At 32.4% G+C, this 11,618-nt stretch overlaps 1 protein-coding gene across 1 annotated transcript in view; it reads left to right on the forward strand.

Annotated features, from left to right (window-relative positions):
- LOC106458962 overlaps positions 1-8,139 on the forward strand; it is a 16,651-nt gene extending 8,512 nt beyond the window's left edge. Inside the window, exons 6-10 of the mRNA XM_013918530.2 lie at positions 3,280-3,344; positions 3,511-3,582; positions 5,618-5,720; positions 6,094-6,160; positions 7,527-8,139. Coding sequence (XP_013773984.1) covers positions 3,280-3,344; positions 3,511-3,582; positions 5,618-5,720; positions 6,094-6,160; positions 7,527-7,732 — 513 coding nt within the window. The 3' untranslated portion in view covers positions 7,733-8,139. The remainder of the gene's footprint in view (positions 1-3,279; positions 3,345-3,510; positions 3,583-5,617; positions 5,721-6,093; positions 6,161-7,526) is intronic.
- Positions 8,140-11,618: the final 3,479 nt, after the last annotated feature.

Consider the following 11,618-nt stretch of genomic DNA (forward strand, 5'->3'; position numbering starts at 1 on the left):
GCTAAATTAGGGATGGCTAGTGCAGATAGCCCTCGTGTAGCTTTGCGCAAAATTTAAAAACAGACAATGGCACAAGCAGATGAGAATAGTGATTCATTTCCTTTTGTACGGGATGCCAGCCCATTGCATGTTATCCCCCAACTAACAGCTAGGTACCGAACATACAGCTGGGTAAACTGGAACAAGTGGGGTAAAGTGTCTCGCTCAAGTACACAACAGCAAGACACCGGCCAGCCTCGAATTCACAACTATCCAGTTATGAGCCCAAAGTGCTAAGTCATTCAGCCACCCTGTCCCACTTATATACGTATAATATAAAAAAAGTGTAATATAAAAACACTTCAAAATTTCTTCATGAATTGTTTATATGATATTGATATGAAATATCGTTCAAAGGAGTCACTTAGTACCTCTTCTTTTAGTTACTCACGGAACTAGGTCATTCAACTTGGGTGTCACGTGCACTTTCTGATAGGAAAGACTGCAATACGGGATAGAAATAGACAATGATAAGTTTCACTGGTAATTCAGGTGATTTTCCAACGATAGTAGTACATAGATCCAATAATATGATGATTTTAATGTGGACAGTCCTCCAATAATAAAGGAATCAAAAAGGTTAATTACATGAGAGAAGGAGCTAAATGTTATGCCATTAATCTAATCATGAAGATTACTATTAAACAAAGAATTCGATTCCTTAGCTGCAAAATTAATTCACTTCAAAAATGTGGATTTTATATAATTCCTTACAAACTAATGAAATACACTTCCACTGGAGGATTATAAATTCCAATTTCGAAACTATAGGTATTAGTGAATATTATCTTAATATATATTTTGGGAAGACCATTAAAAAGTGACTTTCTGAGTGACTTTCTGGTGATATAATTTCTAAATATTAGGTCTGAGTTAACAAATTTTCTCTGTTTGATTAGAATAAATGCAACCTATTTTTGGAGCCTTTAAGATATAATATTCTGCACTTCTAAATTGAAGTAAGGTAGAATTACCGAAACGTTTTAAAATAATGATAGCAACAAACTCATTCTTTAGAACTTAAAATACACTAAAAAACCGATATTAATCACATATTACAAGGTTAAGCGTAGTTATGGCATCTACCACCCCTAGTGGCTCGGCGGTAAGTTTACAGGCTTGCGACGCCAAAAATCGAGTTACGATACCCGTGGTGAGCAGAGTACAGATAGCTCATCATGTAGCTTCGCAGTTTACAACAACTAACAAACCAATCTTAATATTTTTCTTTTACTACAAGGTTTTGATAGGAAATATATAGGTTACTTAACCTGCCATTTAATAGTTTTCTGGGGCTAAGTATATAAATTTGATTAAGTGATAATTCTTGTTTAAATTTAATTAATGAGTTTTGCATTTAATTCAAATAAGCAAAATTAAATAACTTCTACTACAACAAAGTTGTTCCCACAAGTGAAAGAACATTCAAATTTAAAGATGTCGAATATATCAAGTATATTGGAACACACTGTAGGTGTGTGTGACGTTGTCATACATTAAAATTATTATAAGATCTTAATGAGACCAATGAGGAACAAATATTTCATGTGAAAGATAACTTGCTCTATCATAAACATATATCACAAACAACTCATGTTAGTTTGATATATAAATTACTGAACGTGATTGTATATATAAGAATGCAAAGCTATTTTCTCTGGTACACATTAGTGGTATGTCATGTCTTTTTGAGGAAAAAAAACCCGAAAACTTTTGACCTCCCAACATGCAAACAGAATAAGAAAATCTGCATTCACCTCCAAGTAACAAGTTACAACCCAAACATAAAAATGCTTTCCTCATCAAAGCAGCACCAGAAGTCATACTAAAAATCCTAGTGTTATCTGGCTCTCAAGACACCACAAAACTCTCGGCGAGTATTGTTTGACAGCTTGTAACATGACTGGCACTTATAGACACCACAAAACTCTTGGTGGCTACAGTTCTGACACTTTGTAGCAGGCCTGGCACTCATAAACACCACGGAAGTTTTGGTGAGTATAATTTGACAGTTACAGCATGCCTGGCAGTAGAAACCATAAACTTTTGATGAGTACAAAAAGGTTCCTAAACCCTGGAATAAAAAAAAGGATCAGCATTAATGGTGTGTTACAGCTAAAATCTTGTACCCAGTGCTGATAGAGTTATGCTTACTTAATGTGTCTATTTGATATATTACCTTTGTTTTCAGTGAGATTAATTGATTATAAATGACATTTCTCAAAGCGAGTGTTTTGTCCAAGAACTTAATATTATATATTTATATTTCTCATACATTTGTATTGGAAAGTTTAATAAAATTTGTACACTTCCTTTGTATTTGACGCATCATGAAAAAATATATAGATAATTTTCCCCCGTAAATAACTAAACATCGTAAACATTATTAATAACTAGCAAAGACCGCAAAACATTTGCGGCCAAATTAGTATCTTTATTGCAACAGTACTTCTTTAAATACAGGATTTCTAGAGTAATACAAAATAATTCTTTTCGCAGACACTGAAATAAGTCCACTTGTTTTAGTCCTAACATTAGTTAAGCCTTTATTAAGTACGGCCTATATTCGATATACAGATAAATGAACACTGTAACTTATGTAAATTTTTTGCTTTAGTTCAGTTAGGGCTAAACCTTACCGCACTTAATACTATCAAAATAAAATCTTGTAATATCATTGTACGAACTAACGTTTGACCTTTTTAAAAACTTTGATTAGCTTTTAATATGTTGTATAAAATGTCTAATAAAGTATTTTTACGTCCTTTTTAGCGTAACTCGACGATCTAACAAAGATACGTTTTCAAATTGCGAAAAAGGTGCAATTTTTTTGTACATTTTAGTCCAAATATATCTTTAATTTTCGATCAATCGTAGACGACTCACTTCTAATTGACAGGAAGCCAAACTATTTAAATTATGTAATAAGTTGCTATGACATCATTGCGTGACCGAGAGACAGACAGACAGATACACACTGTATTTTACAGTATTAGATTACTGCTGAATTTTTAGTACAGTTTGAGAACATTTTCATAGTCAGTTATGTCATATCAAAGAAGTTTTTTCAGGAAGTACTTATAATCTTTGCTAAGTTTAGTTCCACACCTAAAGCCCATTCATGTTATCTTCTAAAGGAAGGAAAGCCTATTGTGTCAAACAAAAGACAAACGTACTTTATCTAAATATAAGAAAAGTTTAGAATTTTTTCGTATCAGTGATGTATTATTTGTATTTTAGGGTTGGGCTTTATACAGTGAACATTTGGGCAACGAACTTGGATTGTTTGAAGATCCATATTTTCGGTAAGAAGATTATGCTTTAAAGCAGGTGTTGATATTATGTTCTAAAATATGCAAATAAAAATTTTATGATGAGGATCGCATTTCAGGAATATTATTGTGTTTGTGACGTTAATAATCCAAAATATACCAGTGAATCATATTTTGGTATTATCTTACATCTCAACAGACTGGGACATCTTTCAGAGGAAATATTCCGAGCTTGCAGACTTGTCGTCGACACTGGAATCCATGCTTTAGGGTTAGTTATTAATTATTTTATTTTAAGTGAACATTTTAAAGAATTATGAAGAAAAGGAAATCTTTGTTGGTTTTTCTAGTTTTATTCTTAATTCTATGTATATTCTTTTGTTCATTTTACAAACTGATGACGTACTTAAATTTCAAAATTTAATTCTTAATCACATCCCATTTTTGTATGCAAGTATTTATTCTAGAGATTTACGAATAATATAACTTTCTGCATTTTAATTTTAAATATTTAACAATGTGGCTTTATGTTGAAAGAGAATATTAGTAGCTTGTTCCTGGAATTAAAAGAGACACTCCAAAAGACAGCATATTCAAATATTGACCTCTAATTTATTCTGTACCATTGATGTGCTTGTTTGGTTCTTGTTAAGCACAAAACTACACACTTTGCTGAACCCACGGCGAGTATCGAAACTTTATTGTTAGTATTATAACGCCTCAGCCCGTTGAGCCACTGGAGGGCAACATTGATATGAACAGTTTCTTTCTATAAAAAATAAATAAAACAATAACCTATAATGTCCTCTGTAGCTGAATATTCTGCGATTTAATTGAACAACAGATTCATTTTTTAAGTTGTATAAATAAGTTGTTGAAATACGATTAAACGTGTCCAAATGTTTGAATTACCAACATATAATTCTCATTTACTATCTGTGCCACATCCTTACACCAAAAACAAATATAAAAAAATTATTGAATTTTTTATGACACAACATACAAAAAGTGTGGGAGGAGGGCACACAAACATCTTATATAATTCAGAGAGTGCGCTAACACTCTCTACGAAGGAATGCAATGAAAAACCATGGCCGCCAATATTGCAATACTACATAAACTCAGCTGAAATGTCTACTCCAACAGCTACCATAAGGCTGATATTAAGAGCCGTTTCTTGAGTTATTCCCACTTCCTACTTTGACCTATGACATTTCAACTTCAGCCCGTAAGACACTTCTGCCGCCAATGACCGTCAATTATTTAATCAAGTGAAACACTGTAGAAGAACATTAAGAACTGGGTATTGAAAGCGGGTAACAGGAAGCACCCCTATCGCCATTATTTTTGCCGCTATCTCTTCCTACAAAGTCACCCTGATCATAGCGCAGTGTATACCATGTTTTAATTACATACATATTGAGTTCTTAGGGCTTAAACAAAACTTTTGGTAAGGTAATAATGGATACCGTAATAATATGTTATGTTATAAATAACTCTGTGAAAGTGGATTTTGGATTTTTGTATTATTTTCCATAGCATCCACCACTATTTTTTTTAAGTTCAGTAACCTGCCAAAGGACATGCATCTCAACTTGTACTTAATATTTTGCCCCCCAGTGACACAGCGGTATGTCTGCGGACTTACAACGCCAGAACGGTTTCGATACACGTGGTGGGCAGAGCACAGATAGTCCATTGTGTAGCTTTGTGCTTAATTACAAAACAAACAAACAAACTTAATATTTTCTAATTAATTCTATTGAAGACCTCACTTCAGTTCAGACCCAGTGGTTAGTGCGCCGGACCATAGATCAATGTTTTCTCGGCAGAAACGCAGGGTAAAAATCTCGCTCCACATTTTAGGGCCGTGAAAACATTATAAGAGATTGTTAAATCCAAATATTCGATTAGCCCACGGGTTGGCGGTGTTGACTAATTTTCTTCCCTCTAGTCTAAAATTTTAAAATTAGGGATCGTTAGCGTAGGCAGCTCTCGAGTAGTTTTACACAAAATCCAACAAACAATAACAACAAATCATTTCAGTTATTAAATATTGACATCATTGCATTTTGTTGGAATGATTCTTGTCATATAAACAACAATGATAATTTATATATATATAACAAACGTCTATTGCAGAGAGTATTCAATACAAATAAATATGATTAGTACATTATTATTTTTGTATGTTTAAATGGAAAACAATAAGCACTATAACTTTATTTTTAGTGGATTACTTAAGTTGTTGAACAGAATTATTATCCGTCAATCAAAATACATGATCAGTTGTGTTTTAATTACAGATGGAGTCGGGATAAAGCCATTAATTATATGTTAGAAAACTCAGCTTCAACTAGACAAAACATTGAGAACGAAATTGATCGCTACGTCACGTGGCCTGGCCAGGTATGCTTAACCAGTGTTAATAATTTAGTTATCTATTTATTTGTGATAAATATTGCAAGATTAGCAAGTTAAAAAGAGCTAAAATATGTTAATGCTTGAATTTTATGTTTTGTGGCACATTTATTAATAGACATGTTCAAAAAGAGGCCATTATACCTCGTTTATCTCGACTTATTCTGAGATCAGGAAACGAGGAAAATGAACGAAATTTTTAAATTTTGAAACTCTGTAAATCAATAAAGTTCTTGTTTCGAAATAACTCGTATTCTGTCCTCTGTTTCATGACGTTTTTTGTCCTTTTCAATTCATTTAAACGTTTTAATGAATAGTTTTTTGGTATTGAAAATATCTCATTTTTTATCCTTGAATTTAGGCTTGTGCATACAAGATAGGAGAAATGAAAATAAAAGAACTGAGAAAAAAGGCAGAAAAGGACCTTGGTAGGAAACTAACTAAATTTTTATCTCTGTTTTATAGTTCAATATGTTTCTTTTTGCTGAAATACGAAGATGTGAATTTTTTTCCGAGTTAAAATATTTTTAAGCGTTGGTTTATTTTCTCTTATTAACAGGATTACTCTTTCCTATACTATACCAGTCTGTTTTTAGTGGCACGTGGTTGTATTTTGTCATATCTCTTTGACAATTTCTTATCAAATGTGAAGACTAGTGAATGAAAATATATTGTTGGTTTTGTGAAGTCATGGAGCGATCTACAACAAAGTGGGAATTAATGAATCCCACCTCTGAAACAACTTTATTGTAAACCGCTTCTATACCACATTGTTACAGGTTAGGACTTTGTTGTAGACGTGGTATTCTTGTACTTCGCTTTCACTTCTTATGCCCATCTATTTTATTGGGGTCATGCTCATACTAAAGTAAATGTAACAAATTACTCTTTATGTGTATATAAATAAAATATAGGTTTGGAACTAGGAATTATTTCTTTCTTTTAGTACATTACTTTATTCGTTCTCTCTTACACCTGCAAAGCTTTTTTTTTCTATTTTGATCGCCTTGACTTTTATATATCTTCCTATAAACCACGCCAAAAGGTCCCCTTTTCTCCAAGCTTGCACCTGTTTTTTTGTAATTTGGATTATGACGTTCATAATCATATGGTTCTTGCAGCTTCCAAATTCTTTGAACTTAGAAAGGAGGCTGCTTCCTTCAATAATTCTCTAATGAATATGTGCTATAATTTCTTAATCCCTTGGAGACTGGCCAAAAATGCATCCGTAATAACCTTCAATATTTGATGGACGGGTGGCTAAGAAACTCCTATGAAGATCGGAGAAAGAATTGGTTGGGGTTTAGAGAAGTTAGAAAACGGCCGAACGGTTTCGAAACTTGGTATTGTAAGGTTTCGAAGACTGTCTTCCTCAACTCAGTCTCATGAAATGGGGCTGTCTGGACTGATCATAATGATCAGGTAATACTACAAGATGGACAAGCTTTTAAAGGAAATTTTGGTATAGTGCAAGGAATAAAAATTCTCATTTCTTTTATGCTACTCATATCGTTCCTTATGGAATAGACTTTTTTACAGGTCTGTTTATCTTTAATAAGTTAGTCATTTCCAATAGCTGTTAACGTTTTAAATACCAACTTTGAAAATCATAATAATGTAAAAGTTATGTATATTAATAATATCTAAAATATATTTGAAAGAAATTAATTCTTTTAGTTACATTTAATACCCTGAAGTTTCTAAAATTCCAGAAAGTTTAGAAAGTAAAAATATTATTTTATAATTCATCTTATCACTTAACTAAATACACAAACGTTTTTTTTTCTTTTTCAGGAAAGAACTTTGATATCAAAGAGTTTCACGAAGTCATCCTAAAAAACCAGGGTCCACTAAAGATTCTGGAAAAACAAGTGGAAAAGTACATCCAGAAAAGCCAACACGAAATGGGGCATAGTTCCACTGGATATCCTTATCGATCATGTCTGCCATATTTCAGCGTCGTGTTTTTTGTGTGGGCGTTTACGTATATTTCCTTCTAACGATCTGTCACGTGACAGCTATTTTGTTCTTTTGTTATTAATCAGAAAACTGGTTCATGCTTTTTTTAAAGAGGAATGAAACTTTTATGTTAACACTGAAACGTAAATGTTTGAAATATCTTACTAAAATGGACGTAGTGTGTATGTATCTATGTATATAACCAAAACGTCTGCGCCATCCATCGATTGGCATCACAAACAAAAATCCATAAAAAATTCACATTTTGGGTATTCAAGGTTAAGTCAATTTCAAAAATAACTATGGTATATGCACCAACCGTTTCTTCATAATATAACACAATTTTAAATAAAATACTCTTATCATAATAAAAACACGACTTTCACCAGGACTGTACGTGAGAATTTGATTATATCTTTAATGATGTAATTTTTAAACGTAGTACTAAAAAAACTATTCTTTTTTAAATAAAGGATATCACTTTTTAATATATATATATATATATATAAGAACATTACAGTTTATATCAGTAAAATTTATAACAAAATTTGAGCTCTGTACATTGAACATACAAAGAGCACAATCTGAACATTTTTCCTGTGAAGTACTTCCCAGAAAAAAATACGTTTTTTTTAGAATTAAGTATGAATATTATGATTAGTAATTACTAGCATAAATAGCAGCCCGTAGGGTGGCGTTTATACTAGTACTAAGAATATTGAAAGGTAATAATAGTATGTACTAAGATAAGAATTATCAATAATATTAACTAATATACACTGTTTCTGAAACATTTTTGTATATACATGCCTTTCGGTTGAAAAAAAATGACACTTTATTCCCGTCTTAATATTCAGAATTGTGACGCATTATTTTAACTGAACGTTTAAGGGATGACAACTATAAAAAGGAAATACAATCTACGTTATTGAACAGAGGTCTTACGCTTCACACGTTTCTATTGCTACAAGCAATCAAGTTATCAAACCATACATTCACGGGAGCCGTCAAACAAAAACATAACTTCGTAGTTAAGTCATACTCTTTCGTTTACGAGAACAACTCTTCTAAATATTGAAAGTCTTTGAACAAACATACGGTCTCTAATACTAGCATAAACGTCACTCTTGTTTTAACCATTAAACCGCTGCTACAAGTTTTCGTGTGTTCATACTGAAATACCTTTACTACAATTACCCATTATCAAAGGACAAATGGTAGATCTATGTTTACCCATGTTTATGGTTCTTTATTTACTTTAAGATTTTATTTAGAGTGCGTCCATACATCTATCTAGCTTAATCGTTCATCGCGTATGATTTTACAGATAAAATTAAAGAAATTTCAATTTAGTTCGCTTGAACATAAGGCCTGAGAATAAGACGGAAACAAAGTATTGTTCTTCGGCATTCAACTCGTAGTACCTTTGTTTCCATCTGTTGTTCCTGTTCCATATTTCCTCGGACCTTGAAAACTATTTTAAAAACTTGAAAGTGGTCATTAATGCACATTTTAGAAAAGAGGAAAAAACCTACCTATAACCCTATCTGTCGACTATTTTCATATAAATATCTTGCCCAGCTTTTAATCTGCCTGAAGAATGTTAAGTACTCACCCGCTTTCATATCTTTCAGTCTTTGTATTAAATATTTTCTAAACTGTTGGTATTCTTTACTCGTTTTTCAGTGCCTCATGAAGTATGAACTTCAATTCGACTACCATAGCTAAACGTGTGGACATTACTGAATATCTTATTTTCTTACTGTTTCTGAACAAGGTAGTCAATATACATGAATATTGTGTTAACTGTATTTACTTTTAATGTTATGCCTTATAATTCTCTATGTTATACTGGTTCACTGAGTGTGTTATTAAAACCACTGCTGTTCTGGGTTTTGTTTTGAACAAAGTTTATTTCAGTATATATCTAGTATAAAAGTAAGTCCTATGAAGTCTTTTCTAACCGTTTATATACTTACACAGCGTCCAGTTTCGACTGCAAGATAATTATGTTCCAGAATATGTAACATTAGGATGGAGTAAGCCAGGATAGGCAGATATGAGTCATCTGTTTATGTTGTGGATAATAGGCTTGTACAGACATCCGTACAACTGTACTATTAGTTTGGAAGAAGTTTCACATTTTCTAACGACACTTTAAAACATTTCTAGCCAAATTGCAACAGTCTGCTTTAATCGGCGGCCTCCATTCGTACTGTAGTTGTCTACATAAAACATCCAAAATATCTTCTTTCAAGTCTTATAAATAATTTGTGATTCTTAAAACTTTTTGTTTATCTTCAAAGTGACAATATTGTGTACATCACTTTATATAGACTGAATCACTATCATTTCATATCATATATCTGATCACCATATGCCTGATTTACGTCGAAATTTATCTTCTTAGAGTTATTTCAAATCCCAACGATTCAACGGTAAGCCTGCAAGCTTACAACGCTAAAAATCCGTTTTCTATATCTGTTGGTGGCAGAGCACTGATAGTCCATTGTGAGGCTTTGTACATGACAATTGCTTGTTTTTTGTTGTTGTTTTTTTTGGATTTCGCGCAAAGCTACACGAGAGCTATATTTACGCTAGCATTCCTAATTTAGCAGTGATAGACTAGAGGAAAGGCAGCTAGTCAACACCACCTACCGCCAATTGTTGGGCTACTCTTTTACCAACGAATAGTGGGATTGACCATCGCAGTATAACGCTGACGATGATAGAGTTTCGAGCTCGCAACCAGCAGATCGCGAATCGAACACCATAACCATTAAAACATGTCAGGCCTATGCACTTAACAACAACCAAATTAAACTATTTCGATTAATGTTGTTTTGTACAATGCACCTTAAAAAACTGACTCCACTTTTTAAGCATTCAATATGCTAATAATATTAAAGTAGTTAAAATGTTCACAATATGTTAGAAACGGCTAAAATATGATTAACTAAATGAAACAGAACACGATTTATTAAAACGCTGTGTTATTTTTTTCCCAACTCTTTAATTATTTCAGTAGTAATATAACACATAATTACATTATTTTATTTTTTAGCCTTCATGTGAATATATCAGAAAGATTTATGTGATTCAATGAAAAATGCGGTAGATGTAGTTCTTCTTTCTAGAGTCCTGGTGACGAGAAAAATTCTAATCAATTTTTCAGAATTTCAACAACCGGCATCCTCCAAATTGACAAGTGTCACAGTGAAATATGTAACGTATGTTTGGTAGTACATTACGTGCATCGTACGTGCTCGTTTAAAGTTCATTTGTCCCGCTCTCACACCCCAGTGGCTCAGCGGCAGGTCTCTAGGCTTATAACGCTAAAAACTGGGTTTCGATAGTTGTGGTAGGGAAAGAACAGAACTTAACTACGAACAAACAATTAAAGTTTATTTACTACAAGTTACTAAAATACATTTAATTTTCAATTTTATTTGATAAAATTTATCAGGCTAGTTGTAAGTTAGTTTAGTCACATTATTTTGTTTTTACTTTTAATATTTGCTACGTATCTAAAACTGGCGCAGACAATTTTTTTGCTTATAAATTAATAATTACACAGGCCTGCGAATTTAAACTTCATAAACCTTGTTTTAGTTTTAATAACGGATTTTCCATAATTCAGCTACGCAGATTTCGAATCGGGAAGAAATAAAAAACTCTTACTTAGATCAAATTATTATTTCGTTTATCACAATGAACATGTTTTATTATTATTATGATTGTTAATAAAAATACAAACAAACTGAAGAAAAGGGAAGAACACTGATGTCAAACGAATGTGCCCTCCTCATACATCCTGATTTTTTGTGTGAAATTACGTTTTTATAGTTTTAAACTACGTCTTGTGGTCTTTCTTTTACGTATTGCGTTAACTTGTTTGGTGAAAAATCTGTACGTGATGGAGAAAAA

The sequence above is a fragment of the Limulus polyphemus genome, unplaced genomic scaffold (genome assembly GCF_000517525.1).
Source record: "Limulus polyphemus unplaced genomic scaffold, Limulus_polyphemus-2.1.2 Scaffold538, whole genome shotgun sequence".
NCBI lineage: Eukaryota > Metazoa > Arthropoda > Merostomata > Xiphosura > Limulidae > Limulus > Limulus polyphemus.